This window comes from Mastomys coucha, unplaced genomic scaffold (assembly GCF_008632895.1).
Source record: "Mastomys coucha isolate ucsf_1 unplaced genomic scaffold, UCSF_Mcou_1 pScaffold18, whole genome shotgun sequence".
Taxonomy (NCBI): domain Eukaryota; kingdom Metazoa; phylum Chordata; class Mammalia; order Rodentia; family Muridae; genus Mastomys; species Mastomys coucha.
This window is the reverse complement of record NW_022196900.1, coordinates 93,955,772-93,981,967: the sequence shown is the minus strand read 5'-3', so window position 1 is coordinate 93,981,967 and position 26,196 is coordinate 93,955,772. Positions and strand designations below refer to the sequence as shown.

The 26,196-nt window shown below is 53.5% G+C and overlaps 1 protein-coding gene across 1 annotated transcript in view; it reads right to left on the bottom strand.

The window, feature by feature from the left end:
- Hspg2 (heparan sulfate proteoglycan 2) overlaps window positions 1-26,196 on the bottom strand; it is a 104,176-nt gene that overhangs the window by 42,587 nt on the left and 35,393 nt on the right. Inside the window, exons 4-36 of the mRNA XM_031379124.1 lie at window positions 22,079-22,188; window positions 21,920-21,978; window positions 21,501-21,661; window positions 19,085-19,213; window positions 18,583-18,837; window positions 18,372-18,491; window positions 17,765-17,896; window positions 17,490-17,634; window positions 17,251-17,402; window positions 16,997-17,143; window positions 14,986-15,149; window positions 14,570-14,749; window positions 14,263-14,459; window positions 14,010-14,157; window positions 13,114-13,241; window positions 12,735-12,821; window positions 12,599-12,657; window positions 12,430-12,497; window positions 11,520-11,660; window positions 11,227-11,403; window positions 10,941-11,120; window positions 10,730-10,848; window positions 10,243-10,354; window positions 10,023-10,136; window positions 9,801-9,928; window positions 9,437-9,523; window positions 8,237-8,286; window positions 7,884-7,978; window positions 7,514-7,654; window positions 7,030-7,221; window positions 787-879; window positions 442-522; window positions 112-342 (exon numbers count right to left, since the gene is read on the bottom strand). Of these exons, the coding sequence (XP_031234984.1) occupies window positions 112-342; window positions 442-522; window positions 787-879; window positions 7,030-7,221; window positions 7,514-7,654; window positions 7,884-7,978; window positions 8,237-8,286; window positions 9,437-9,523; window positions 9,801-9,928; window positions 10,023-10,136; window positions 10,243-10,354; window positions 10,730-10,848; window positions 10,941-11,120; window positions 11,227-11,403; window positions 11,520-11,660; window positions 12,430-12,497; window positions 12,599-12,657; window positions 12,735-12,821; window positions 13,114-13,241; window positions 14,010-14,157; window positions 14,263-14,459; window positions 14,570-14,749; window positions 14,986-15,149; window positions 16,997-17,143; window positions 17,251-17,402; window positions 17,490-17,634; window positions 17,765-17,896; window positions 18,372-18,491; window positions 18,583-18,837; window positions 19,085-19,213; window positions 21,501-21,661; window positions 21,920-21,978; window positions 22,079-22,188 (4,382 nt within the window). The remainder of the gene's footprint in view (window positions 1-111; window positions 343-441; window positions 523-786; window positions 880-7,029; window positions 7,222-7,513; window positions 7,655-7,883; window positions 7,979-8,236; window positions 8,287-9,436; window positions 9,524-9,800; window positions 9,929-10,022; window positions 10,137-10,242; window positions 10,355-10,729; window positions 10,849-10,940; window positions 11,121-11,226; window positions 11,404-11,519; window positions 11,661-12,429; window positions 12,498-12,598; window positions 12,658-12,734; window positions 12,822-13,113; window positions 13,242-14,009; window positions 14,158-14,262; window positions 14,460-14,569; window positions 14,750-14,985; window positions 15,150-16,996; window positions 17,144-17,250; window positions 17,403-17,489; window positions 17,635-17,764; window positions 17,897-18,371; window positions 18,492-18,582; window positions 18,838-19,084; window positions 19,214-21,500; window positions 21,662-21,919; window positions 21,979-22,078; window positions 22,189-26,196) is intronic.

Genomic DNA, 26,196 nt, shown 5'->3' with positions numbered 1-26,196 from the left:
ACTGACCAATCGCTCTGCACACAGCAATGGTTACTGACCAATCGCTCTGCACACAGCAATGGTTACTGGCACTGGAGCAGATGCAGCCAGGCCAGCCAGCCACACACCCACCTGGCAGGACAAGCCAACATAGCCTGGGGGGCAGCGACACTCTTCCACCTCGAGGGCTCTGGGTCCACCAGAGGGCCCCGGCTGGGCCACTTCTAGGCTCACGGCACTGATACTGGCTGCCTTTGGCACTGAGGAGAACGTGGCCCGAACCAGAAGTTCATCCAGGTCTGCCAGGGCCATGAGCAAATGCTCTCGGGTCGCAGGCTGTCCGTCCGGCCGCCGCCAGAACTCCTGTGTAGGGGGACAGCGAGTGTCGGTGGAAGCTCTGGGCTAGACCTCCTGAACTTGTAGACCTGTGTGCCTGGGGGATCAAAGGCAAGTGCCACCCACCTCTCGGAAGATGATCTCATAGCTCCTCCTCTCTGGGCCCTGTAGTGCAGGCTGGGAGGCCACCAACATGATGTTATTGCCCTGCAGAGACACCAGAAAGGTTAGGAAGGACATTTAGGGCTACTTAAGGCAGGGGTACCCACCAACCCCAGGCTCTCCTAGCCACTTGGCCTCTGTCCACACTCCCAAGCTCATGTGCCTGCCTACCGCCCCCAGGCAGCCAGACTAAGATCTGAAGAGTAGCCAGCCAGGTGGGGCAAGGTGACCACATTGGCTAGCTGGGTGTTGGGAACATGGCTTCCATTTTCTCTTCTGCCTGACCACTGTGGATTCGAATGAGCTCACCGTAATCTGGATATCAGGGTCTGAGAGTGGGCTGCCCTGTGGCCCGGATGTGTAGGAGAGGGTGTAGCGTAGCTTCCCGCCATAGGCTGCCACCTGTGGAGGGAGAAGATCGCACATGCCTTTAATCCCAGCACTTGGGAAGCAGAGGCAGGCGGATTTCTGAGTTTGAGGCCAGCCTTGTCTACAGAGTGAGCTCCAGGACAGCCAAGAGAAACCCTGTCTCGAAAAAACAAAAAACAAATAAAACGAAACAAACAAACAAAAGAAACCCACCCCCCCAAAAAAAAAACACAGGTGAGGGGCAGAGCCTCTTGCTCCTGTGTGTCGAAACCTAACCTCAGAAGGTCAGAGCTTGCACCACAGAGAGGCTGAAAGGTACTCCTTTCAGTTCCTCCCCAGTCTCCCTCATGGGAGGACATCTTCCCCATTCTCCATTGCCTGACAGTCAGTCAGCAAGCTCCGAGTCCCTTTTTATGTGTAGGTGTTTCCCATAAAATGACAAGAGTAATAGCAGTAACTCCCAGAGGGAGGCCGCCAAGATCAGAAATTTTAGCTCAGGGCTTGGGTCCGCATGGCTTCGGAGGCCTCGCCTCCTGGGCTACTGGCTTTGGGTCTCTCTAGAATTTACTTCCTTCTTTCTGTGAACTGCATCCTTGTTCCTTCTCTCTCTTTCTTTTAACGTATTTACTTTATTTTAGGTGTGTATGTGTGTTCCTGAGGGTATGTATGTTTGTACAATAAGCCCTGAGTGTACAGAAGCCTGAGGAGGTCAAAAAAGGCCTTGGATCCCTAGCACTGGGGATCCCCTGGCACTGGAGTTACAGAGGGTTGTGAGCCACCATGGGAGTGATGGGAATTGAACCTGAGTCCTCTGAAAGAGCAGCCAACGCTCTTAACCTCTGAGCCACCTCTCCAGTCCCCTCCTTGCTCTCTTTATAGAACAGCCTTCCTGTACACACAGGTTCCTCCCATCTGCTGTGGAGAGCAAGCCAGCCAGGCTTGCCTAATCCACACGGTTCTAGATCAGGAAGGGAGATGGGTGGGGTCAGTCCCAGAGTGACCAGACGCAATGTGGCCATGTGCACCTCTCCCCAGCTGGGGAATGGACAGTGCCCATGGCACGCCTCTTTCTTTTGACAGGGAAACGCCCATCTCTCATGGGACCAGAAGCTACAGGATGAGAAAAAGCCCCAGTGAATGCCTGGATCCAGCCTTGGACCCTGTGGTTGCATGAGCCATCCTACTGTTTGATTGTTATTGTTTGTTTGTTTGTTCTTTACTGTGGACAAACCACCTGGACTTGTGTCTTTGTAGGCGTGACTAGAAGGCTTAGGTTTGCAGAGGGATCTTGCCCCTGGCAGCTGAGGTCCCAGCTCTGCCCATTGGACTTTCCTTCCTCTCCTCCATCGCCAGAGCAGACAGTCAGCTGAAAACTACGCAGCTGCGTCCGTCTGGTTCAAGTGCGTTCATTCAGTGGGTGAACATTGATCAGACACCAGCTGGCCACATGCCAGGCCCTGGGTGACATAGGCCCCAGGGCTATTCTCTAACAACTCAGGGTGTGGTAAGGAACTCGGCATAACCAGATTACCACTGAAACAACTGGTTTCCTGTTTGTTTTGGATGCCAGTGAGTTCACAGTGTCATCTGGGAGCAGCTTTCTAGGAAGTGGAAGGCGTGTGCCACACAGGGACGTTAGTCAAGGACTACAGTGTGAAGCCTGGGCTTAGACACCAGCTCTGCACTTACTCGGAGCCCTACTTCCCTCATCTGCCAATAGGAGAAAAAATACTTTAAAGGGCACCTCGAGGATTACATAGCTCGGACGCAGACAGCCGTGACACACCCATCTTGGCGCAGAGAGCACACTTGAAGGCTAATGGCTCTCTCTACCCACTTATGGTACCAACCCAGATTCTGGTAGACTCTTACCTCACTTCCTCTGGACCTGCCTGGCCTAGCCTGGCCTCTGATTGCAGTTTTACACGTGGTAATCAAACCCTGTCTGCCACCACCCGCTGCTGGAGACCAGACCTGGGCCTTAAGCATTCTACCACTGAGCCAAAGCTCCAACCCCCAGTACACACAATCTGAAGAGGTTCTCTCTGTCATGTGGGGACAGGGAGGCAAGGTGGGAGCCATATCAACTGGAATGTTAACGTCAGGATAACAGTAACAGCACCCAGACCACTGGTGATGGCTCTGTTGGTAAAGTGTTTATGTGCAAGCATGGGGACTTGGGTTTGCTTCTCAGAGCACACCCCCCACTAAAGTCCTGGGCATTCGAAAACTGATGAGAAGAAAGAGTGATCCAAGGGACTCAGTGGGTGGCCAGCCTACTGGGTTGAACTCCAGTCCAATGAGAGACGGTCTCAAATAACTACTGATGGCTGATGTCTTCTGGTCTCCAGAGGCTCATGTGCATATGCAAGCGTATACACACACACACACACACACACACACACACACACACACACACATCCAGAATGCAGGACTGGTAAGTAAGGACAGTGGAGAGATCAGCACTGCAATTGCTTTGTACTAACAGTACAACACAGCACACAGCAAGTGCCTAATAAATGCACCCTCTGACCTCCCATGGCCCTTCCACTTCTTGGTTACCTTGTTCCCTAGGAAGGCTCGGGGCAGCTGCCAGTAATAGAGGCTTCCAGGCAGCAGAGAGAAGCGCTCGTAGGAAAGTGAGAACTAGATCAGAAGAGTAGAAGGTAAGAATGGGGTACAGGCACCCCAACTGGGACCCAGAACCCATCCAACTCCTCAGCACGCACCCACCATGCTCTCTGGGCGACCTGCTTCCTGCTCTGGGCCCAGTTCCTCTAGATGCTCTTTCTAAGCATGTCTTGGTCTGTTTTGGCCCCGCGTACAGTGTGTCCTTTTGGAGGACCCCAGGATCAATGGGGCACATGGTAAACATCTAAAACTCCAATGGCTCATTTTTTTGTTTACATATATTTAAAAATGTAGCTGGAGCTGAATGTTATGGTGCACACCTTTAAATCCCAGCATTTGGGAGGCATATGCAGGTGGGTCTCTGTGAGTTTGAGGTTAGCCTGGTCTATCCTGGTGAGTTCCAGGACAGCCTTGGCTACATAATAAGATCCTATCTTTAAAAAAAGAAAAGAGAAGCCAGAGAATCAAACAAGGTAGTCAGAGGGCTGTGGATGTAACTCAGTAGGCAGCTTTTCCTCAACTTGCATGAAGCCCTGGGTTCCATCCTAAAGATGGGACCGACAGCATAGTAGCACACATTTAATGTCCCAGGAGGTAAAGGCCGGTCGATCAGGAGTTCAAGGTCAACCTTGGCTATAAAGCAGTCAGCCTGGGCTACAAGGGAGTGTCTCAAAAAAAAAAAAAAAAGTAGTTGGGTATGATAGTGTGTATCTTTAATCTTTGGAGGCAAAGATAGGAGGATGAACAACTTGGTCTCTATAGAGAGACCCTGTCTAAAGAAGAAAGCCAAAGAAAGAAAGAAGGAAAGAAAGCCCAGGCAGACATGGTTATTATCCCATCGCTTGAGAAGCCCAGGCAGACATGGTTATTACCCATCGCTTGAGAGGCTCAGGCAGGATTCTGAACTTGAGGTCAGCCTGGGCTGAAGTGAGACTGTCTCAAAACCTTAGGTATAACTATAATCGACTTGGTATCTGGTGTAGTTAAAGTGATGCCTTAAGTCAATGAGAGTCTAGGGAGTCTCTCAAACTGGTTTGGAACTGGCCAGAGTCTAGGAAGCATGGTGGGCGGGCCCCTCGGTGAGTGACAGGGTACATACCTGAGAACCTGCTGGAGAAGACAGAGAAGTGAAGGAGGAGGAGGAGGAGGAGGAGGAGGAGGAGGAGGAGGAAGGAGAGGAGGAAGAGGAGGGGGGACCTGCTCGTAGAGCGGAAGCTAACTGGGGGTTGGGGTGCAGCCCACGAGGAGGGGGTTGGGGGTGGGCAGCAAAGCTGGCAAGGAGCTGCCAGATCTCAGCGTCCATTCGTCTCTGAGCCTCATCCACCTGGGGGACGAGGAGAAGAAGAAGTAGAGGACAGGAAGAGATGGACAGAAAGAAGCCCATAAGGCTCTCTGTCTTGCCCCAGGCTGAGCCTGCCCCATCCAACTCCCCTGCTCTGAGCCACCCACATGCCTGTGCCAATGTCCCCTACCCTCTCCTTGTGCCGTTTGCCTTCTCATTCCTAGAAGGCAGGCAAAGCATTCTGGGATGAGTGTAGGCTGGGTCTGCTGGGGTAGAACCATGCCCAGGGTGCCCAGCAGGGGAAGGATAGAAAGTTCTCTGACAGTCATGGGGGATGGTGAGAGCTGCCCAGAGCACTACATAAGCCATTCGGGCGTGTCTGGAGAACACTGGAGTACGCTGGCCTGGACAGGCTTACGGGAAGGTGGATGAGGAAAGCCTGGGTTTGGGTTCAAGGTCTGATCCCTAGGTCCCTAGACACAGCCTGCGCTTGCCCTAGGTTACCTGTGATGCCCGTTGTGCCCGGCCCCTGCCCTCTGGGTCCCCAAGGATCCTCCCAGTTGTCACGGCTGCCCGCCACTGTTCCTCTGAGAGGGATGTGCGGTTCTGATGGGGTGGAAGTCACAAGCCATCTCAGCCCTCACGGGGCTCAGAGTTACAGACAGCTTCTTCCCCATACATGGTACCAGCAAGGAAGGCCACAGTGAGTAATGAGGAAGGCATGCCCCATCTTGGGGCTGACACTCCAGGCTACTGGAAGGGCACATGCATAGGTTAGTGGTGATTGCTGGCAAGTTCACAGGGGAACTGGGGAGCCAGGCACAGTCACATGGATTAACGCCAAGCTAGTTTTCCTGTCTGCAGACCTCCAGCTGTTGGCACCAGAAACACACCACGTGACTGGTGGGCCATAGCACACATCCCTCCTACTCTCCTTGACAGTCCAGGCTCAAGCAGGGCATCCATGGGTGCAGGGCATCTCCCATGCAGGCTGAGGGCAACCACAGACACGTCCTGTATAGCATGCCCATTTCACACCACTCAACAAAGGGGCGTACCTGGTGAGCCCGGCGTAGCCGTGCAAACTGAGCCTCCCTCTGTGGGACAGCGAGAAGCACCAGGGGAGGAGACAGAGAAAGGTCTGAGAGAGGCCAGGAGAGAAAAAGCCAAGGGGAAGAACAAACTGGAAGGCAGCCAGGTTGGACAGAGGGGTGGCACCTGTTTCTTACCAAGGAACAGGGACGGGAAGGCCTCAAAGCCCTGCTGCAGTGAATGGATTGGGGTGTGGCCTCAGCTGGTGGGGGACTCACATACAAAGTCCCATGTGCCCTGCTACGATGGCCATGACTCCTTGAGAACCATATGTGGCTGCTTGGGGGGGGGGTGTCACCTTTTATTTATTATTTTAGTTTTATTTATTTTTATTCCGAGTCATTAACTGATGTTTTGCCTGCTTGTATGTCTGTGTGAGGGTGTCAGATTCCCTAGAACTGAAGTTGCAGACAGTTGTGAACTGCCATGTGGGTGCTGGGAATCGAACCCAAGTCCTCTGGTAGAGCAGCTTGTGCCCCTAACACCGGAACCATCTCTCTAGCCCCCTGGCGTTCACCTCTCAGACGCTACCATTCACAAGACCATTTTTGACGATGCTGTCTTCCCATCAGACCTCACTTCAGAGTTGCAAAGATGACCCTCTCTGCTTAGCTCAGCTTTTTAAGGGGCAGGTCTGACCTGGATACAAATGCTGCACTGCCTCTATCGCCAACTAGTCCAGAGACTCAGGTAAAAGTCCTTGACCTCTCTGGTTTTGCTTTCCTCTGCTAGGAAATGGCAGTAATGCTAGCCGGCTCATGCAACCATGGCTTAAGAAACCTTAAGTGGGTATGGAGTCAGAGCTCAATCGAAATGACCTGAGAATTTCTATGTCAGCACTCAGTACCGATGAGCACAGGGAGGTCCAAAGTGAAACTGTCTCACCACCGTGCACATGTGACCTGGCCTAAAAGCTCAGTCCCTACCAGCTGAGTGCTTAGTATGTATCAGGCACAAGTGTCCCCGCCATCATGTGCTGGGGACGTCAGGTGTCCAGTTAGCGGACAGCACAGCTGAGATGTGACCTGAGGTGTGTTGGACCCTCAAAGGCCATACGCCGCATCATCACATGGCAGCCACATGGCAGACCACGAACTTATGCGTGAGTGCCTGTTGACCCCTTGTTCAGCAAGAAACTGGCTCAGAGCTGGCACTCCAGGAGCACACTTTGATCTTACCTTGTCTCCTTGGTATGTTTCTGGCAGCTGCCAGTAGAAGGACTCTTGGCCGAGGTGGGCAAAGTTGCTGAAGGAGAGCCGGGCCCCATCAGGCACTGGTTCCACGGTGAAGCCCCCTGTCAGCTGACTATTGCGCTGAGGGTTCACCAGAGCAAAGCCTTGGAAGTCCCCAGGAGCAAAGTGGGTAGAGATCTGGCATCAGGAGGAAGAACAGGGGTCAGCCAGGTCAGACACACCAAAGTGGGCAGGGCACAGAAAGATGTCAGGGCAAGACATGGGGCTAAGAGAGAGATGCTGGGGGAAGGGATATCTGGGGTTAGATGAAGGGGTGTGTTCAGCGCTGAGCGACCCCGGAAGGAATCAGATCACCGGGCTCAGTGCTGAGGTGATCAGTAACGGAGGCCTGGAGACGGGTACCCTCCTGGGAGGCTGGCACCCAGCTGGGACTGTGGTCCTAATCTGCAAGGGACAGACTGGCTCTTACCAGCTGGCGTGAGTAAGAGGAGCTGGCGCACTGCTGGGTGACACCCATGCAGAAACAGGGCAGGCAGCCTTCCGGGTTGCTGGCACTCAGGTGGAAGTGGTGGGGTCGGCAGTGGCTGCACGTACGGCCCTCCACGTGGGCCTGGGGGAGACAGACAAAAAGATGTGTGCAGGGACTCAGGGGTGTCAGCTGCACCCCAGAAGCCTTTGGGGCCAGTCTTCCCACCCACTACTTACTAGCAGTTGTGAGCAGCCCTACCTACCCCATCCCATGACCAAGCCCCAGGATCCCCTCGGGTACCACCAGGCTTCTCTTCAGCCCTAGTGGTGGACTGAGCTGGACCTCATAAAAGGCAGGGTTTTGAACTGACCTTGCACTGGCACTGACCAGCGGCATCACACTGGTTGCTGATGCTGCCATGGGGGTCACAGCCACAGCCTAGCACCTCTGGCACCTGACCGTCTCCTGAAGTACAAAGAAGCCACAGATGACCCAACCCCCAACCCAACACCAAAACACCCCCATCTCCACCAATTTCTCAGTTTGTCACTCAGCCCCAAGAGGACGGCTGCCCGCTTCTGAGGATGTCGGCAGTGCCTCCTTCTGTGACAGAAAGGTAAAGCCACCTCTCCCAGGTCCCAGAGGAACAAAGGACCTGACCTAGCTCTCTCTGGAAAGAAAAGCATCCCCCCAGTGCCCTCCCGAGTCTGCAACTCTACTCACTGTGGCAGGGCTGGCCCTGGCTGGGGTTGCCATAGTAACCTGGGGCACACCTGCAGGGAGAGAGAGAGTGGAGTCTTGGGAAACTGGTAAAAGGCCTGGGTCCAAGAGGAATCTGGGCTTGGACTCAGTGATCCCGCAGTAAGGGAAAAAGATACATCAGCCTTGTGAGCCCATTTCACAGATGGGGAGAGAGAAAAGCAAGGGTGGGGCCAAGATTTCACCCAGTAAGTTGACTCTATCAGGCCTTGACCCCAAGGGTCAAGATTGAGAGGTTTAATGTTGGGCCTGGTGGTGTGAGCCTACTAGTCACCCACAGGAGATGGACGTAGGAGGATCAGTAGTTCAAGGCCATACACAACGATACAATGAGTTTATAGCTATCCTGAACTACATGAAACTCCACCTCAAAAAAAACCAAAAAAACAATAAAACAGAGCAAAGGGTTCTCAACCTGTGGATTATGACTCAATGGGGGGTCAAATGACCCTTTCACAGGGATTGCCCAAGACCACTGGAAAACACAGATATTTATGTTATGATTCATAACAGTAGCAAAGTTACAGTTAAGAAGTAGCAACGAAAATAATTTTATGGTTGGGGGTCACGGCGACGTCAGGAACTACATTAAAGGGTGGCAGCATTTGGAAAGTTAAGAAGCACTGGTCTAGGGCTGGAGAGATGGCTCAGCAGGTAAGAGCACTGACTCCTCTTCCGAAGGTCCTGAGTTCAAATCCCAGCAACCACATGGTGGCTTACAACCACCTGTAATGAGATCTGACACTCTTTTCTGGTGTGTTTGAAGACAACTACAGTGTACTTACATATAATAATAATTAAATCTTTGGGCTGGAGCGAGCAGAGGTTCTGAGTTCAATTCCCAGCAACCACATGATGGCTCACAACTATCTGTACAGCTACAGTGTACTCATATACATAAAATAAATAAAGTAAATCTTTAAAAGAAAAAAGAACCACTGGTCTAATGGAAGGTCTCTTGCCTGGATAAGACAAGGGCTGGGCTGGAAGGTGGGCTGCAGGCCAATCCCAGGCTGCTGGGGTTGGCTCCCGAAAGCTGGTGGCCTTCAGGAGCCTGTGCAATGAAGAGTCACAGGCTCCTTGTGAATAGAAGGTCTGGGGCTCACTGATGGCAGTCAGGAACCCCCCTGCTGGGCCCCTGGCTCTTCCCACCAGCTATCTTACCTCTCACAGTGACGCCCGCTGTGTCCTGGTGAGCATGAGTCACAGGTGGGGTGTCCATCTGTGTCCAGGAAACAAGTGTGGGCAGCCCTGAGAGAGTGGGCAAGTCCAGTCAGTAAGGCATTGGCTGCCCCCGCTGGGTCTTGCAGACCAGGGAGGTGGGAAAGGTCTACACCAAGAGTTTTTTTTTCCCATCCCCTCATTCAGTTCTCAGCGGCTAAGGTGGGTACGGTGTCCCCATTTAAGAATCCAGGGCTCGGAAATAGAGGCCAGCTAGGATTTAACTGTAACTTCTTCCCAGTGCTGGGCGAGAGAGGAGGTAGGAAGGGTGGTGGGCATTTGAAGGGAGAGTGGGGTCCAGACTCACTGGCCAGCAGCAGGGGCTCCATAGCATGGACAGAGCTGGCAGTCCTGCGGTGTGCCCCGCTGGGCATCCCCATAGTACCCTGGCTGGCACTGTTCACAGCTAGCACCCTCTGTGTGGTGCTGGCAGCGCTGGAGGAACAGAGGGCAGATTGAAGCTGAGCCCCTGAAAGCCAGGGCTTCCAGGATAGAGGAGGACTGAGAGTGAAGGGGCGGCGGGACTCACCTGGCATGCCCCTGTCTCGGGCTCACAGGTCTCCGAGTGGCCGTGGCAGTTACAACGCTCACAGGTGCCCAGGTAGAGCCCGCTGGGCACACGTGTGTAGCCTGTGTCACAGTCCTGGGGACAAAAAGGTGGTGGAGGGCTGGGAATGTGGGAAGAGCCAAAAGGCCAGAAAGCGTTGCGGAGGAAGTTGGATGGGTAGGTGGGGGGGACCCAGGCTCACCTGGCAGGAGGGGCCACGGTAACCAGGGGGACAAGTACACTGCTCTACTTCCCCGGCTGAGCCCTGGCCGGTGTTCTCCGGCACCGCCACATCCATGCTGATACCAGAGAGCCTGGGTATGAAGAGAGTCATGGTGAGGGGATATTCACAGTGCACTGGAAAGACCTGGAGTCTGGTGCTCCAGCATCCCGCGGTCTCCATTCTCCAGCAGTCTCCTAGGCTGTAGTGAAACCGCTCACACCTGCGGCTTTCTCCAAAGGGCTGCCATCCTCTGCCCCTCCCTGCCTGGACACCCAAAACTACCCAGCTCCTCCGGGGACCTCTGGAAAGCTGACTCAGGACCCACTGGCCCTCAGCATCTTAGGATTCTGTGAGGGACGCAGCTACATGCTCTCCATGCTGCGGACGGGCAGAGTGTGAGGGGCTGCCCCATGTTTCTGCTTGTTCTGGAGACCCCCCCCCCCTGCCCTGCCTCCGCCCCAGCTACCTGCTCTCGGCGGGCTGCTGAGTGTAAGAGGCTTGGATGAGGAGGGCATCGATGCCTGCCAGGGCCATCAGCAAGTGCTCCCGTGTGGCTGGCTGCCCATCAGGCCGCTGCCACGCTTGCTGTAAAGGAAGGGACATGAGATCCATTCCTGACACCCTGGGTGCTGAGGCCCCCCAAAGAGAGGAACCAGAAGGGACGGGATGGGGCTCACCTCTTGGAAGGGCACTATGAAGTTGCTGGGCTGGCCAGGGCTGGGTTCCCTTGAGGCATGATGTTCCAACACAATGTTGTTGCCCTGCAACACCACCAGTGGCTGTCTGTGCAGGGGTGCAGAACTGGGCCGGGGCCGCTGGGTCACGGTGAAGCGCAGCTCTCCTCCGTAGGAAGTCACCTGGAACAGGGGTAGACAGGCTTTCAGCGGGAGACTTCAGTCGGGCCACGCTGTCTCTATTCTCCCAATGCCCTCCCTGCCTGGGTTGTCCCTCTGCCCTGCCCACCTTGTCCCCTCGGAAGCTGGTGGGAAGACTCCAGAAGTAGGGTTCCGACAGGAGGTTGTGGAAGGAAGAGAATAGCAGCTCCCCGGGTGTGGGGGACGAAACCCCCTCGCTGGTCGTGTGGGTGCCGGCGGCGTTGGTCAGGCTGAACTGGGAGGGCTGTTCAGAGGCCCCGAGCACCTGGAGATGGAGAATGTTTGGATTGGGCAGGGGTGGGGGTGGGGGTGGTGCCCACCCTCTGTCCCCCCAACTCCAGGCGTGGCTGTCCCATCCAGCTGCCGCTCTCTTGCAGGTACCTGGGCGCGGCTCCAGGAGGAGCTGCTGCATTGACGACTGACTCCCATGCAGAAGCACTTGAGGCAGCCGTCGGGGTTTTGCTTGCTCAGGTGGAACGAGCCGTCCGAGCACTCGTTGCACAAGCGTCCCACTACATTGTTCTGTGGATACAGAGTCGGGAGCTGCAGAATGGCTCATGGGTGGGGCTGCCTGGAACCAGCAGTTGAATCTACCCCCAGATCTAGATGGGGGTGTCCCAGAGAATCATGGAAAGTGCTCACATATATGTGAGGCATCATCGTGGTTAGATTGTGGTGCTTACTGAAACCATTTTCCCTTTTCTCTTTGGCCACTAGGAGGCTCACTGATAAGTTTAGATTCGAAACACAGCAAGCTGATAGAATTAATTGCCACTACAGCTGATGATGGGAAAGTTCATGCATCATGCTGGGTGTCTCCACAGCCACCTCACTTAACTTCTGTCACAGATTTGCGAGTGAGGGAGGCTCGGAGATATGAAAGGATACGCAGGGTCACCCCCGCACACTTATCTCCTGAGCTATAAGATCGGGACTGCCTGACTGCAAAACCTGCCCAGTTCTTTCTTTTCTCCATGGACATCTGATTCTCTCAGTATGGATGAGACATTAACATGAGACCTGACAGAGTGGTGCAGTTGAGGGCCAGAATGCATGCAGCAGTTGCTGCAAACATGCCAGGAAATTGAACTCAGGGTGGCTGACTCCTTAATCAGTGTTCCTACCCACGGCCAGGACTTCCCTCATGGTATAGGAGGTCAGCCAGGCCTAAGACCTCAGGCAAGGCCAGTGCCCACTCGCCAAGGTTCGTGAGAGGCTGGGATCTCCCCCTCCCACTGGCCACCTTAAGGCTAGGCCTTAAGGTCTTGGAGGGAGTAGACAGTCCATGTACCTTACAGCGGCAAGCCTCGCCTGTGGTGCTCAGGCTCCCTCGCTCATCACAGCGCACAATTTCCTGGTCTGGAGGCAGAAGGAAAGCATTGGCAGGGTGGGTGGGAAGTGGGGTCGGTGGGGAGGGAGGAGCCCAGCCCAACAGGTTAGGACGTGGTCACAATACTCACTGGTGGGCCTGCACTTCCCGCCAGGCTGGATGGGGTTGCCTTCATATCCAGGGGCACAGCTGTGGGAGACGACACTGTCACACCCCAGCCGGGGCATCCTGTCTCCTACCCATAGCTCCCGTCAGCTCCCCTTTACCTCTCACAGCGGCGGCCTGTGTAGCCTGGGGCACAAGCGTCACAAGTGGCTTGGCCATCTGTGTCCAAGAAGCAAGTGTTTGAGAACCTGTGGGGAACAGGTGGTCAGGGCAGAACTCAGGGCGGGGCTTGACATGCTCGCACCCCAGGAAGGCACACAGAGAGGCAAGATCCATCTCTGGCCCCTGTGGCCTCATAGCAATTGTAGGAAGGGATATGGGTCCATTATACAGGAAGGAAAAAATGAGGTCCACAAAAAGATCAAAGAGCATGGACAACTCAATGAGCAAGTTAGAACTGGAATCCATTACGGGTATCCAGTTTCCCTGACAGAGAATGCCCCCACTTGCCACACGCCTATATCCTGAGAGGGCTCTGACCTCCTGGAAGCATCGATGTACGGGCAGGGACAGGGCCGGCAGGCGGTGGCTGTGGCCTTTGTGGCATCTCCAAAGAAGCCAGGTTTACATTTGTCACACTGAGGTCCTTCTGTGTTGTGCTGGCAATTCTAGAACAGGAGAGGGTAAACGGTGAATAGGGGCCGACTGAGTCGAACTGGGCCAGACAGGCTCTAGAACGTTCCAGGGCTCTGCAGATAGGAGCATCCAGGTGCCTCCCTTGGCAGTAGTAGCCCAGAGTGACAGCCAGTCCCACAGAAGGTTCCAAGCACCTTGTGATATGGATCCAAACCTGTCACCCTCTTCCAGGCTGCATGGAGGACCGGCTCTGTCCTGGGGTCTGTTCTGTCACCCCTAAGCTACCTGAGGATCTGAAACCATGGTTCTTCCTTGTCTGTGTCTCTCTGGTCAGCGCCACAATCCTAGCCCTCATCACTCTTCCCAAGAGATCAAGTTTTAAAAGAGATAAAGCGGCCACGCTCCCCTTAGCCCTCACCAGGGGAGAGAGACCTTCATCTCCCTTGTTTGGACACTGTATCTCTTGGTTTTTGGTTTTGTTTTAAAAGGTTTATTTATTTTTATTTCATGCGCATTGGTGTTCTGACTGAGTGCATGTCTGTGTGGGAGTGTCAGGTTTCCTGGAACTGGAATTATAGACAGTTGTAAACTGATCCATATGGGTGCTGAGAATTGAACCCAGCACTCTGAGAAGAGAAGCCAGTGCTCTTAACCTCTGAGTCACCTCTCCAGCCCCTGTATCTCTTGTTGTTGCATCCAGAGGTCACGGTAGCCATTCAAGCAATGATGCTATCTATGTTCATGGATGCAGAAGAGTCCCATTCCCATCCAATGTCCAAGTGGTATCTTGTGCTACTTACCAGGCAGTGGCCATAGACAGGGTCACAGGAGCTGGCATGGCCATTGCAATTACAGCCAGAGCAAGTGCCCAGGTAGGGCCCGCCAGGCACGCGGGTGAAGTGGGCATCGCAGCTCTCACAGGACAAGCCAGAATAGCCAATGGGGCATCTGTCAGGATGGGACCAAGACCATTTTCAGGGACCACAGACCCTGCTAATTCACCTCTACCCGGGAAAGCGTCCCTGTGGTTCACAGTCCCACTGGGGCAGTCACCTGCACTCCTCCACACTGTGAGCCCGGCCATGGATGGTGGTATGGGTGACGGTGGTGTCCATGACAATGTCACTCAGCCCCACACTGGTCATCTTGGTGTTATACACTGTCTGCAGCAGGACAGCCTCCAGGTTCGCCAGGGCCTGCAGCATCTCAGCCCGCTGGACAGGCCGGCCAGACTCATGTACCCAGTGTTCCTGGAGGGGACAAGGTTGCTCTGATCATCAATGCCCACACGGCGTGTATTACTCTCACCCTGGGCCAACCCTCCCCTTACACCAACCCCCAAGATTCAGATGCCACCCACCTCTGAGAGCTGGACCTGGCGCTGGTTCAGAGTTCCGGGATGGGTGGGGGTGTGGCCTCGAGAGTGGAGGCGGTACCCGGCGCCCACGAGGATAACGTCTGGTTTCTGCACTGGCTCCAGCATGCCTCGTGCCAGCTCATAGCGAACCTTGTAGCGCAGGAAGCCACCATAGGAGTCCACCTGGTGAGGACAGGACAGATCAGGGCAGGGCAGCCATCCTCAGGCAGCTGAATCCTGTTCTCTAGTTCCCCATTGCCCACTGGACACTCATAGAGAAGTGGGCATGGGGAGCTGTCGTAGCTGAAAACATGTAATGTTGTACCCAGGGAGACTACTAGCCCACAGAAAGGTACTCAAAGTGGGTTGGGAGAGCAGAGATCTTGCCTCGTGGAGTGAGCAGGCCCCGCCCTCCTTACCTTGTTACCCAGAAACTGCTTGGGTAGGGCCCAGAAAGCATCGTGGACAAGGAAGCGGCGGGACAGGTCAACCAGCTGGAACTCCTGCAGGGCGGGGTCGATCTGCAGCTGGGTGGAGGAGAGGGGCGGCACACCGGGCTGCGAGGGCATCGTCACATTCACACCTGCAAGGGCAAAAGCAAGGTGAGGAGCGCAGCCCATGCTTTAGCGGAGCGGGAGAGCTGGGACCCAGGAAGGGGCGACTGGGAGAAAACAGAGGCCTCTCTCCTGAAGTGAGGTAGTTGCCAAGCAGAGCCGGGCACGGCACACCCCTGTAATCCCAGCACTCCTGGACAATCATGAGTTCAAATTGAAGGCCAGCCTGGGCTGCATATGACCCTGTCTTAATCCAACCACTCCCTCCCCAAAAAACTTTCTTCTCTTTCTTGTCTTTTATCCTCTGAAGCCTCGATGAATGCTCTTGGGAAGGCCATCACTGTAGAGTGACAGCTGGGAGCCATGTTAGCCATGTCAGCGTCAAGGGAAGGGTAATAGGCTCACTGCAGCAGGCCTTCTCAGAGCCTCTGGACCATTAAGGGTGGCAGAAAGGAAGCGCTTTAAAAGAGGCTCTTCTTATCCTCATGGGAGTCACCAGTCCAGCCCTCTCCTGGCATGTGCACAGACCCCACTCCCCAGGATTTCCCTGCAGGATCTTGCCAGCCCCTAGGACGACATCACTCCACATGACAGTAGGAACACTTAGTACCTATACTCTGCCATTGGGTACTCTCTTGTTGGTGGCAATCCAATGAATTTTGCTTTTTGTGAGGTGTGTGTATGTGTGTGTGTGTGTGTACACATTTATGTGCAGATGTGTGAACTTGTGTGTGTGTGTGCCTGTGGAGGTCAGAGGTTGATGTTGAATGTTTGCCTCAATCATCCTCTACCTTAACAAAACAAAACAACAACACAAACTACGACATTCGTTTATTTATGTGTGCACACACATGCCTCAGCACGCCTATGGAGCTCAGGGGCCAATGTTAGGTAGTCAGTTCTCTCTTTCCAGCATGATGGTTGAAGGGAGTGAACTCAGGTCATCAGTCAGGCTTGGAGGCCAGCACCTTCACCCCGTAAGCCATCTCAGCAGCCCTCTGGCTTTGTTTGGTTTGGTCTCTCTACATAGCCTTAGCTATCCTTATACTTTGTAGATCGGGACAGCCTCGAACTCTGAGACCTGGCTCTCTCTGGCTCCCAGTCTTGGAATTAAAAGTGTGTTCTACCATGCTTGGCTACTTTTTTTTTAAAATGATTTATTTTCTTTTTTTAATATATGAAAAATATGTCTTGGGAGGTGTGCATACATGAATAAGTGCAGGTACCAGCAGAACTCAGAAGAGGATGCTGGATCCTTCCCGGAGCGAGCTGCTTATCAGGGGCTGGGAATTGAACCCCGTCCTTTGGAAGAGCAGCAAGTACTCTTAGGCAATATATCAACTCCGCGGATCTGCACCTATGTTTTGAGACAGGGTTTCTCACTGACCCTGGAACTCCCGGGCTGACTGGCTGCACAGCCCCTTCTGTTTCTGCCTCCCCAAGTCTGGGATTTCAGGTTTGCGTCATGGTATTTGGCTTTCACATGCGTGCTGGGGCTCAGACGCAAGTTCTTAATGTTTCTGTGGTAAGCACCTCACTGACTCGGCTATTTCTCCAGCCCTCTTTTTAGTTGTGAGTGCATGCACACATGACAGAGAAAAAGAGAGAGAGAGACAGACACAGAGACAGAGACAGAGACAGAGACACAGAGTCAGAGACAGAGAGAGTGAGTGTTTGGAGATGAAGGGCCTAGGCTCCAGAGTCTGTCCTCCCTATAACCCAAGACAGGAAACTACAAACAAAACAGAGATCTGACTTGAGCTAAAGTCTTTTTCTGACGTAACTCAGTGTTTCTGGGTTACTCCCTGCCCTTTGGCCCAGTCCTTCTCCACCTGTCCCAGGTTCCTAGGAGCCTGGAGCCCACCCATCCACGTACCCTTGAAGTCATTGGGCTGGTCAAAGCTCAGCCGGATCTGGTCCCGGAAGCGCAGGCTGCTTTGGCACACGTTGGTCACACCGAAGCAGAAGCACGGCAGGCAGGAGGCACTGTCCTCCAGGTAGAAGTGCCCATCGGGGCAGGGCCCTGCTGGGAGGGATGGGAGAGTCTGTGGTTGGCCACCAACAGGAGGAGGTCCTGAGAACTGGTGCCAGTCACCCCCCCATCCATCCCCGCCTGCCTGTCTACAGCACCTCGCTGAGGGACGAGCTCCAGGACTCCGTCTGGAATGCCGAACACCATGCCCCGTGAGTTCATGGCCTCACAGGTGTACGCGCCCTGGTCTGCTTCCTTCACATCACGGATGATCAGCGTACCACGCCCACCCTCGCTGGTCATTGTCACCCTGGTTGGCCCCAAGACAGTGGTGGATTAGGTTTGAGCCCCAGCCCCAGCCTCTTCCACAGGCAAATCACCCCCACAGGAGTCGTACCTGGGATGAGCAGGGATGTGGCCCCAGTTGAGCCTCCAGTTGATGATGGGTGTGGGGACACCAGTGGCTATGCAGGTGAAAGTCACTGTCTGGCCCCGGGAAGCCTGGATGGACTGCTGGGGAGGTGTCACCACCTGGGGAGGCACTGGGGATGGCAGAGCGGGACAGAAGCATTTAATCAACAGTAGAGAGTGGTGACTTGAGGTCCAGATCAAATAGAATCGAGAGGAACCCACCGAGCGCCACGCTCGCCCCACCCCCAGATCCCCACTCACTGCAGCCAAACTCATCACTGCGGTCAGGACAGTCGGATTCCTCATCACAGTGGAAGCTGGCCGGGATGCAGCGGTTGGTGGAGACGCACTGGAAGTGTGTGGGCCCACATACTTCCCCAGGTTGCTTGATAGCTAGGAACAAAGCCAAGGGGAGTGAGCATAGAGCACTGGCCGCCAGGCAAAGCAGCTCTATCAGTCACCTTCTCCAGGTCCTCTGGGTCACTCCCTCCGTCTTGCCCACTTTACCCATAATGCCTCCAAAACTGAGCCAAATACAATGAGCTATAAAGTGACCAGCCTCCAGCGTTCTGTCACGACAACACAAAGCAGACAGAGTAGCCCGTGGGTTAGGCTATGGCTCACACATCAGTCTAGGATACCATCGTCACAGAGACCTGCATATCCCGTGTTCTCAACACATGCTGACACAGTAACAAAAAGACCAGACTAGTGGCCGCCAACATACAGGGAAGCAGGACAGACCTGGCCAAAAGGCTGTCCCCTAATTGTAGGTCCAAACACAGAGGGCAGGGTCCCTTAATGAGCAGTAAGGCCCGCACACCTCCCAGAGCAGGCCCAGGGCCCAGCGGGGGCCTGGTGTACTCACGACAATTGGCCTCATCTGACCGGTCCTCACAGTCAAAGTCACCGTCGCAGCGCCACAACTTGAGAGCACAGTGCCCGTTTTCACAGGCGAACTCGTTAGGCTCACAGGGTGGAGGGGTCTCTGTGTGGACCAGGCATGGGGTTCACAACGGTCGGTCCTCGGCCAACCGGACCCCAGTCCCCACTCTCCCAACTATGCAGTGCTCACTCACCACAGCCCAGTTCGTCGCTGCCGTCCTTGCAGTCTTCTTGCCCATCACAGAGGTAGTCTCGGGGGATGCAGTGCCCACTGTGGCATGAGGCCTCTCGGGGCCCACAGGCTGTGGATCCAGGAACACTGGGTAACAGAAACTGAGGTCCCTGCGTGACTGGTGGTGGAGGTGTTGTGGCTATTTCTGGCCAGAGTGGTAAAGGTGACACCTTCACCACAGTAGGTGGCAAGGAGCTGAGCTCTGGGACTGGCTCCTCTGTGGGCAGGATCCCTTGATGGTTAGTGAACGGGAGTTTCTCACCCCTCAACCCACAGTCCCCCATGCTCCCTGGAGTCTACCCACGAGCAGCCTCTGCCATCAGTCTTTCACCATTCCCACCTCCTTCAGACCCCTCTACTTGCATCAAACCCTTGTAGCCCAGATGACCCCCTGAGCCTCAGATATTAGCCCCGCCCTGGGCAGGCCACCAGCGGCCCCTTTGAAGTTCCCAATAGCTCCTCACCACAGTTGAGCTCATCCGACATGTCCCTGCAGTCAGGTCTCCGGTCACAGCGATACTCCAGAGCCACACACTCATTATAGCTGTGGCAAGCAAACTCTGTCTCCGTGCAGACTCTTGGGAAATGGGGCACTGTGGGGTGTGGGGTAGGAGGGTGTCAGGCAGCAGGCCAAGGGAGCTAGTGTTATGACAGACGGCTCAGGCAAGGCATGGCTGTGAATGGCTCTGGAGTCCCGAGTCAGACCACGGTGGCAGACAGCAAGGGCAAGAAGCACATGGTGGACACGCTCCTGGCACACGTGGAAAGCAGTGCAGAACCCCTGACATGGACCTTCACACAGGTGACATGCCACACGCATGCAGCCACCATGCTACACACGTGCAGGCCGCAGCCTGGCCCAGAGTGGAAGGCGGCAGCCAAGTGGCCTTTGCCCTTTCTTTCTCCCTCCATCTGTCAGGTTCGCTAGGAACCCCCTGGACCTCAGCCAGGCTCACACGCTCACCTGGTGTCACTGTGACCCCCACGGCAGCTGGGGGTGGCGGGGGGGTCTGTGCTGGAAAGGAAGTTGTAGTCAGCAACTGTCCTACCAAGCCTGTCCCCTCTCCCCAGTCAGAACTCTGAGGCTAGGCAGATCGCTAGGTTTCCTGCAAACTTCAGGCCTGGGCCTGAAGACCCAGCAGAGAAGGTTTGGTTTTGGGGTGCATTGACAGAGAGACATGGGGTGCATGTAGGACAAAGGAGCTCACTAGGTTTGTTTATTTGGTTGGTTGGTTTTGCTTTGCTTTTTTTCCTCGTAGACTTGATACCATGTAGGGGTAGAATTGGTCCCGTTTGGAGCTTCAGTGAGTCAGAGGCACATGACATGACAAATGAGAGCCTACTCAATAAGGACACAGAGGTGGGAAAGGGCCTATGAGGGGCCGAGGAGTGCAGCCTCTGAGAAATAAGTCAGAACTGGTTCAGGAAAGACTTGGTGGAAAGACAGGGCCGCGGAGAGAGTGACTGGAAGCCTGGACTGATGCTGAGCACCGGGGCCTGGCTTCTGCATGTAGCAGCTGTGTGACTTTGAGCCAGTTTCCTGTCCTTTCTGGGCCTGTTTCCCATCCAGCATGGCTTCCATGAGAGCAACACACAAACAGGGTCTGACTTGCATGCCCATCACTGTGCACGGCTGCTTCTCCTTCCTGAGCCTCGATTCCCTTATCTTAAAAAACAGGAAGAAGCCGGGCAGTGGTGGTGCATGCCTTTAATCCCAGCACTTGGGAGGCAGAGGCAGGTAGATTTCTGAGTTTGAGGCCAGCCTGGTCTACAGAGTGAGTTCCAGGACAGCCAGGGCTACACAGAGAAACCCTGTCTCAAAAAACCAAAAACAAGAACAACAACAACAAAAAAGAAAAAGACAAAAACAACAAAAAACCACAAACAAATAAAAAACCGGGTGGAATATTTTATGGAACTTGGGAAGCCTGAGTGGATTCTGGGTATGAGGATCTTACACACAGAGCCTGCCTGCACTCTCTTGGTACTTGGGAAATGACTGATGGATTTCAGTCAAAAAACACATAAAAGATGGGTATATGTGTATGCGGTGTGTATGCAGTGTGTCTTTGCCTTTATAGATACATATCATGAAGCTGTACATGTATATATGATGTGTGGTGTGTGTGGGTATGGAGGTTGACACTGGGTTGTCTTCCTTAAGCTGTCTTTATATTTTACACTGCATCAGAGTCTCTCTCCCGAATCAGAGCTTGCTGACTCTGTAGTCTAGCCAGCTAGCTTGCTCTGGGGGTCCCGTCTCTGGCTCCTGACAGCTGGAATTACAGGAAGGCTCACACCCTCCTGGTATTTACATAAATGCTAGGGATCTGAATTCCAGTCCTCAAGTTCTCACTGAAAAAGTTTCTTCTCTGGGGGTAGGGCTTGGGAGGGGGGGAGTTCGATACAAGCTTTCTCTGTTTAGCCCTGGCTGTCCTGGAACTCATTCTGTAGACCAGGCTGGCCTTGAACTCAGAGATCCTCCTGCCTCTACCTCCTGAATGCTGAGATCAAATGTGTGGGGCCATCACCACCTGGCTCAGCATAAGCTCTTTTATCTCCCCAGCAACAACTGTTGTCTTACTGGACGCCAGCGTCTTTTGACTTGGGAATGCTGTATAAAGGAGTTTAATCTCCTGTCAAACTACGGAGGTCTATACGGAGACAGTTTCTGAGGTGCCAGTTAGAGGAAGCAGCTTAGCTCTACCCAAGTAGAGACTATAAAAAGACGGATGCTCAACGTTCAGGAGGGAGTGAGCGCCTTGATTCCAGTGGTATGCTAGGCCAAGTTAGGAAGGCCCAAGGTAGAGACACCAAAGTGGGTCAGAGTCTGAGGAACTGGAGGAGAGGGGGTGACCCAGGTCTGGAGGACAGGCTCACCTGTGCCTAGGCGTCGGAACTTGAACCCCCAGGGGGAGGTGACATAGGGGCCGATGGAGCCACTGGAGACCACCCTATGCAGCACTTCTTGAATCTGAGATCCGTCCGAGTTTCCTTCAGACCCAACATCCAGCTCAACAAAGACCCAGCCATCCAGTTCCCTGGGAAGAAAAAGTCTGTAATCTGCACGCCTCTGTCAAGCTCCTGCACGACACCCAGCCCTCTACCTGGGCAGCCTGGGCCTAAGGTAAGGCCATTTCTGGTACTGGATATCCCACCTATGCTTTCCGAATTCCCATCATGAATAACCCACTCCTTCGGACCCTCCCTGACCTGTTCTTGGTACCCAGGCACCTTCCCATCCTTGGCCACCCCTTCTGGTTCCTTCCACCCTTCCCATCCCCAGGGATCCATCTCACTTGATGAACACCACACTGACAATCTGGTCTCCAGGGATCTTCAAGTACTCAGACTCCAGCTGTAGGGGACACACCATCATCAGATGTCTCCTGCATACTCCAGCCATTGCCCTGCCACCCCTTGGGAGCTCCCAACCCCAGGTACTCTCTCTCTCCTACCTTCTCTACCACAGCCTCCGACACCTCTCGGAACTCCTTGGCACTCGCATCCTCCAGTTGAGGGCTGTACTCAATGGATCGAGTAAAATTTACCAGAGCCCGGAAATAGACTATGGAAGAGAAGGTGGGAAAGTCATGGTGAAGGACCATGGCAGCCTGGCAGGTGGGAGCCCAGTAGGCAGGCTGTAAGGAAGAGGTTGGACGCCCACACAGGCTGACACCTGTGTATCCACAGAAAAGCCCAGCACAGCTTGTCAGAACACAGCCCGCAACAACCTGAAAGGCCTGTCCAGGGCTCAGAGGAGGCTGGGCAGAAGGGACCAGTTGCAGGGCACTGGCGAGCGTGAGGATCACCACTTTATTGTGATGTGTTTTCCAGTCAGTTCTTCATACCTCTGGCCTTAGCTCAGCAGCCATACTCTCTAAGATGACAGCCTTGGCTGCCCTGGCTGCTGTGTGGCCACTGTTCTGGGCTCTCACAGAACCTCTACTTCCCAAACTGGGGACCTTCCTTCCCTCTTCGAATCAATTCTACTGCATACGTCAGGGCCACCCGGCACCACAGTGACAAAGATCTGGAGTCAGCTACTCCACACGCTGACCCGCCTCAATGAAAGTCTCATTCCTTCTTCAGGAAATGTGGGGGTGAGGGAGTCGAAGCACTCATACCCCAAGGCTGCAGCACCCCAAGGCTGCCGCACTGGGTAAAGGACTCTTGGCTTTCCGCACTGCTCCTGTGTGCAGAGCCAGCATTTGGGACTGAGAAGTGTGGTCACTCGTCACCTTACCTCACCAAAGCAGGAGCTCCAGGAGGAAATGAAGAACTGACTTCTGCATGGCCCAGTGCTTATCTGTGAGTCATGGTCAAATAAACTCATGTCATTCTGCTTCGAGTATAACATACAACTACTGGCTTCCTTCAGCGCCGGATGTGTACAACACAGATTATAGCCACAGATTGGCTGGAGTTTGGGTCTCAAGTCTCCCAAAAGTCCACAAGTTGAAAGCTTGGTCCCCAGCTTGTCGCGCCCTTGGAAGGCAGTGCTCTTATTAAGCTAAGCCAGCTCTCCAGCCCCTGCTTGTTTCATTGTCGGGAAGTGGGGTTTACTGGATGGAAGTCAGGCCACTGAGGGTCCAGCTTCTCAAACACTAGTAGGTGAGCCGGACTCCTCTGCCAAGCAACCCCACTACAGTACACTGTGCCAGCACAGGCCCAAAGCAGCAGAGCCAAGGCCTGTTCTAAAACTCCTTTTTTTTTTTTTGGGTATTTCAGGACAGGGTTTCTCTGTGTAGCCCTGGCTGTCCTGGAACTCACTCTGTAGACCAGACTGGCCTTAAACTCAGAGATCCACCTGCCTCTGCCTCCCAAGTGCTGGGATTAAAGGCGTGTGCCACCACTACTGCCCGGCTTTGTTCAGAAACTCTAGAAATTGTGAACTAAAGTCAACCTTTCTTCCTTGTACCGGATTCCCTCTAGTGTTGCATCACAGTGGTGGACAGCTGGGCAGCACAACATTAAGTTGGAATTGTGGGTTGAACTCTCTAGTGGCAGATGAGCTGGACATTTGTATGTGTATGTACATGCACATCCATGTGCGCACGCACACATGCATACACATAGCACCTGACAAATACACATCTAGCAGATGCTGGACAAATAATAATCAAATCCATCTCTACAATACACCTACATTACACATCTATACACTACACCTACATTACACATCTATACAATACACCTACATTACACATCTGTACACTACACCTACATTACACATCTGTACACTACACCTACATTACACATCTATACAATACACCTATATTACACATCTATACACTATGCCTACATTACACATCTTACAATACACCTATATTACACATCTCTACAATACACCTACATTACACATCTGTACACTATGCCTACATTACACATCTGTACACTACACTTACATTACACATCTATACACTATGCCTACACTGCACAACTATACACTACACCTACATTACACATCTGTACACTACACCTACATTACACATCTATACAATACACCTATATTACACATCTATACACTATGCCTACATTACACATCTATACAATACACCTATATTACACATCTATACAATACACCTACATTACACCTCTATACAATACACCTATATTACACATCTATACAATACACCTACATTACACATCTATACAATACACCTATATTACACATCTATACAATACATCTACATTACACATCTATATACTATGCCTACATTACACATCTATACACCTACATTACACATCTATACAATACACCTACATTACACATTTATATAATATACCTACATTATACATCATTTATACAGTACGCCTACATTACACAGAGGATGGTATGTACACACATAAACACACATTCCCAATTATTTCTTCGTGTGTGTGTGCATGTGCTTGCGTGTGTGTAATGTATAAGAACACATGCAAGCAGGTACACATGACCATGAGCAAATAGAGGCCAGAAGAGGACATGGAGGAGGTTTCTTGCTCTATCAGTCCACCTTCCTCCCTTGAGCTGGCGTCTCTCACTTAACCTAAAGCTAGGTTGGCAGCCAGCAGGAGGAGGAGGGGTTGGGTTTCATGTATCCCAGAATAAGATCAAATTCAATACGTATCCAAGGATGAACAAACTTCTGATGCTCCTGCCTCTACCCCCAGAATACTGGAATCAAAGGTACGTGCCACCATGCTCAGCTTCCCAATAATTTCTTAAGTCTATCATGTGCAGGATATTTTTGTGTACGTGTGAGTTTCAGCACAGGTTATAAATACCAGGTTATCAAGAGTCACCAAGTAATCTGAAGTGTATGCACAATGCTCAGAACACTCTCCATTATGCCACCGTGTGGGGGTAGGACAGCTCACTATTTAATGGCCCTACTGCTGGAGCAGAATGGCCCCTGATGGCCTGTGACATTTCTGAGCTCTAATGTTGCACCTGTAACCTGAGGCCAAGAGTGACCATCCCAGGGGCTGCTGTGAGGATCCATATGGTACCTGGAGCTCAACAAGGGAGCATGATGACAAGAACTATTGACTCAGACCTCCCATACGAGCCCTAGACCAGAAAAGCACTCAGGTAAGAAGCCGTATGAATGGCCTACTGAGTGCTGGGTGGTGTTCTAGGGCAGGGGTTCAGCAAGGGACTCATCAAATGGAAGTTCCCACCCTCAGGGAGAGCATCTGATAGTTGGGGGTGGGGCAGAGAATAAACCAAATGGGCAAGAATGTGTGGATTATATGAATAGGAGGCTGGGGAGCAAGCCTGCTAGGGTGGGAGAGTATAGTTTTCCATGGAGGTTCAAGGAAGGAGTCTCTTTGAAGGAAAGGGGTGAGCCACGGGCAGTGTCTGTAAGAAGACACTATACACAGGGGAATGGACAAGTGCCAAGGCCCTGAGACTAAAGTGTACATGTGACATCTGGTCAGGATGTATGTGACATGGGGTTTGGGAGGTGATTTCCACTTTACTCTCTATCTTTTGGGCCTAGAGGTGCATGGCCCCCAAGCCAGGGTTTTCTCCCTCTGGCTAGGGCTAAGAGGGTCCCTGGGGTCCTGGGCAAGGTGCGGGAGTAGATCCTACACTGTCAGGGCAGGCTTGTGTCTGCTCTGAACCGGAGCCAATGGTGGGGCCGGGCTCCTGGGTGCTGAGTGGGTGGAGCTCGTGGGCGGAGTGTGGGGCTGCGAGCTCCACCACAGAGGCTTCTTGTGTGCAAGCACAGAGGCCCATTGAGAGCCCCCACCCCCGGCCCCTGGCCTCAGCCCATGGCCAAGTTCGGGTGAGGAGGCCAGGCCTCTGCCCAGGAATGTGCCCACTCCTGAGGAGAGTGTCAGGGTGCCACAAAGCCCCTTTCTACCAGGGCCTGGGAAGGGCTGGTGTCCTCCAGCCTGACCCCTCTCCTTGTCTCAAAGCAGAGGCAAGGCAGGGCAAGCACCCCATCCATGTGGGTAGGCGGCTTGTGCCGACGCCCCACCCAGACTGAGATGGCTGGACCTATGAGACTGCCTGGGGAGGGAGAAGGGGGTGCTCTGGGCATCTGCCTTGACCAGGCCTCCCCCACCTGACCTCCTGACC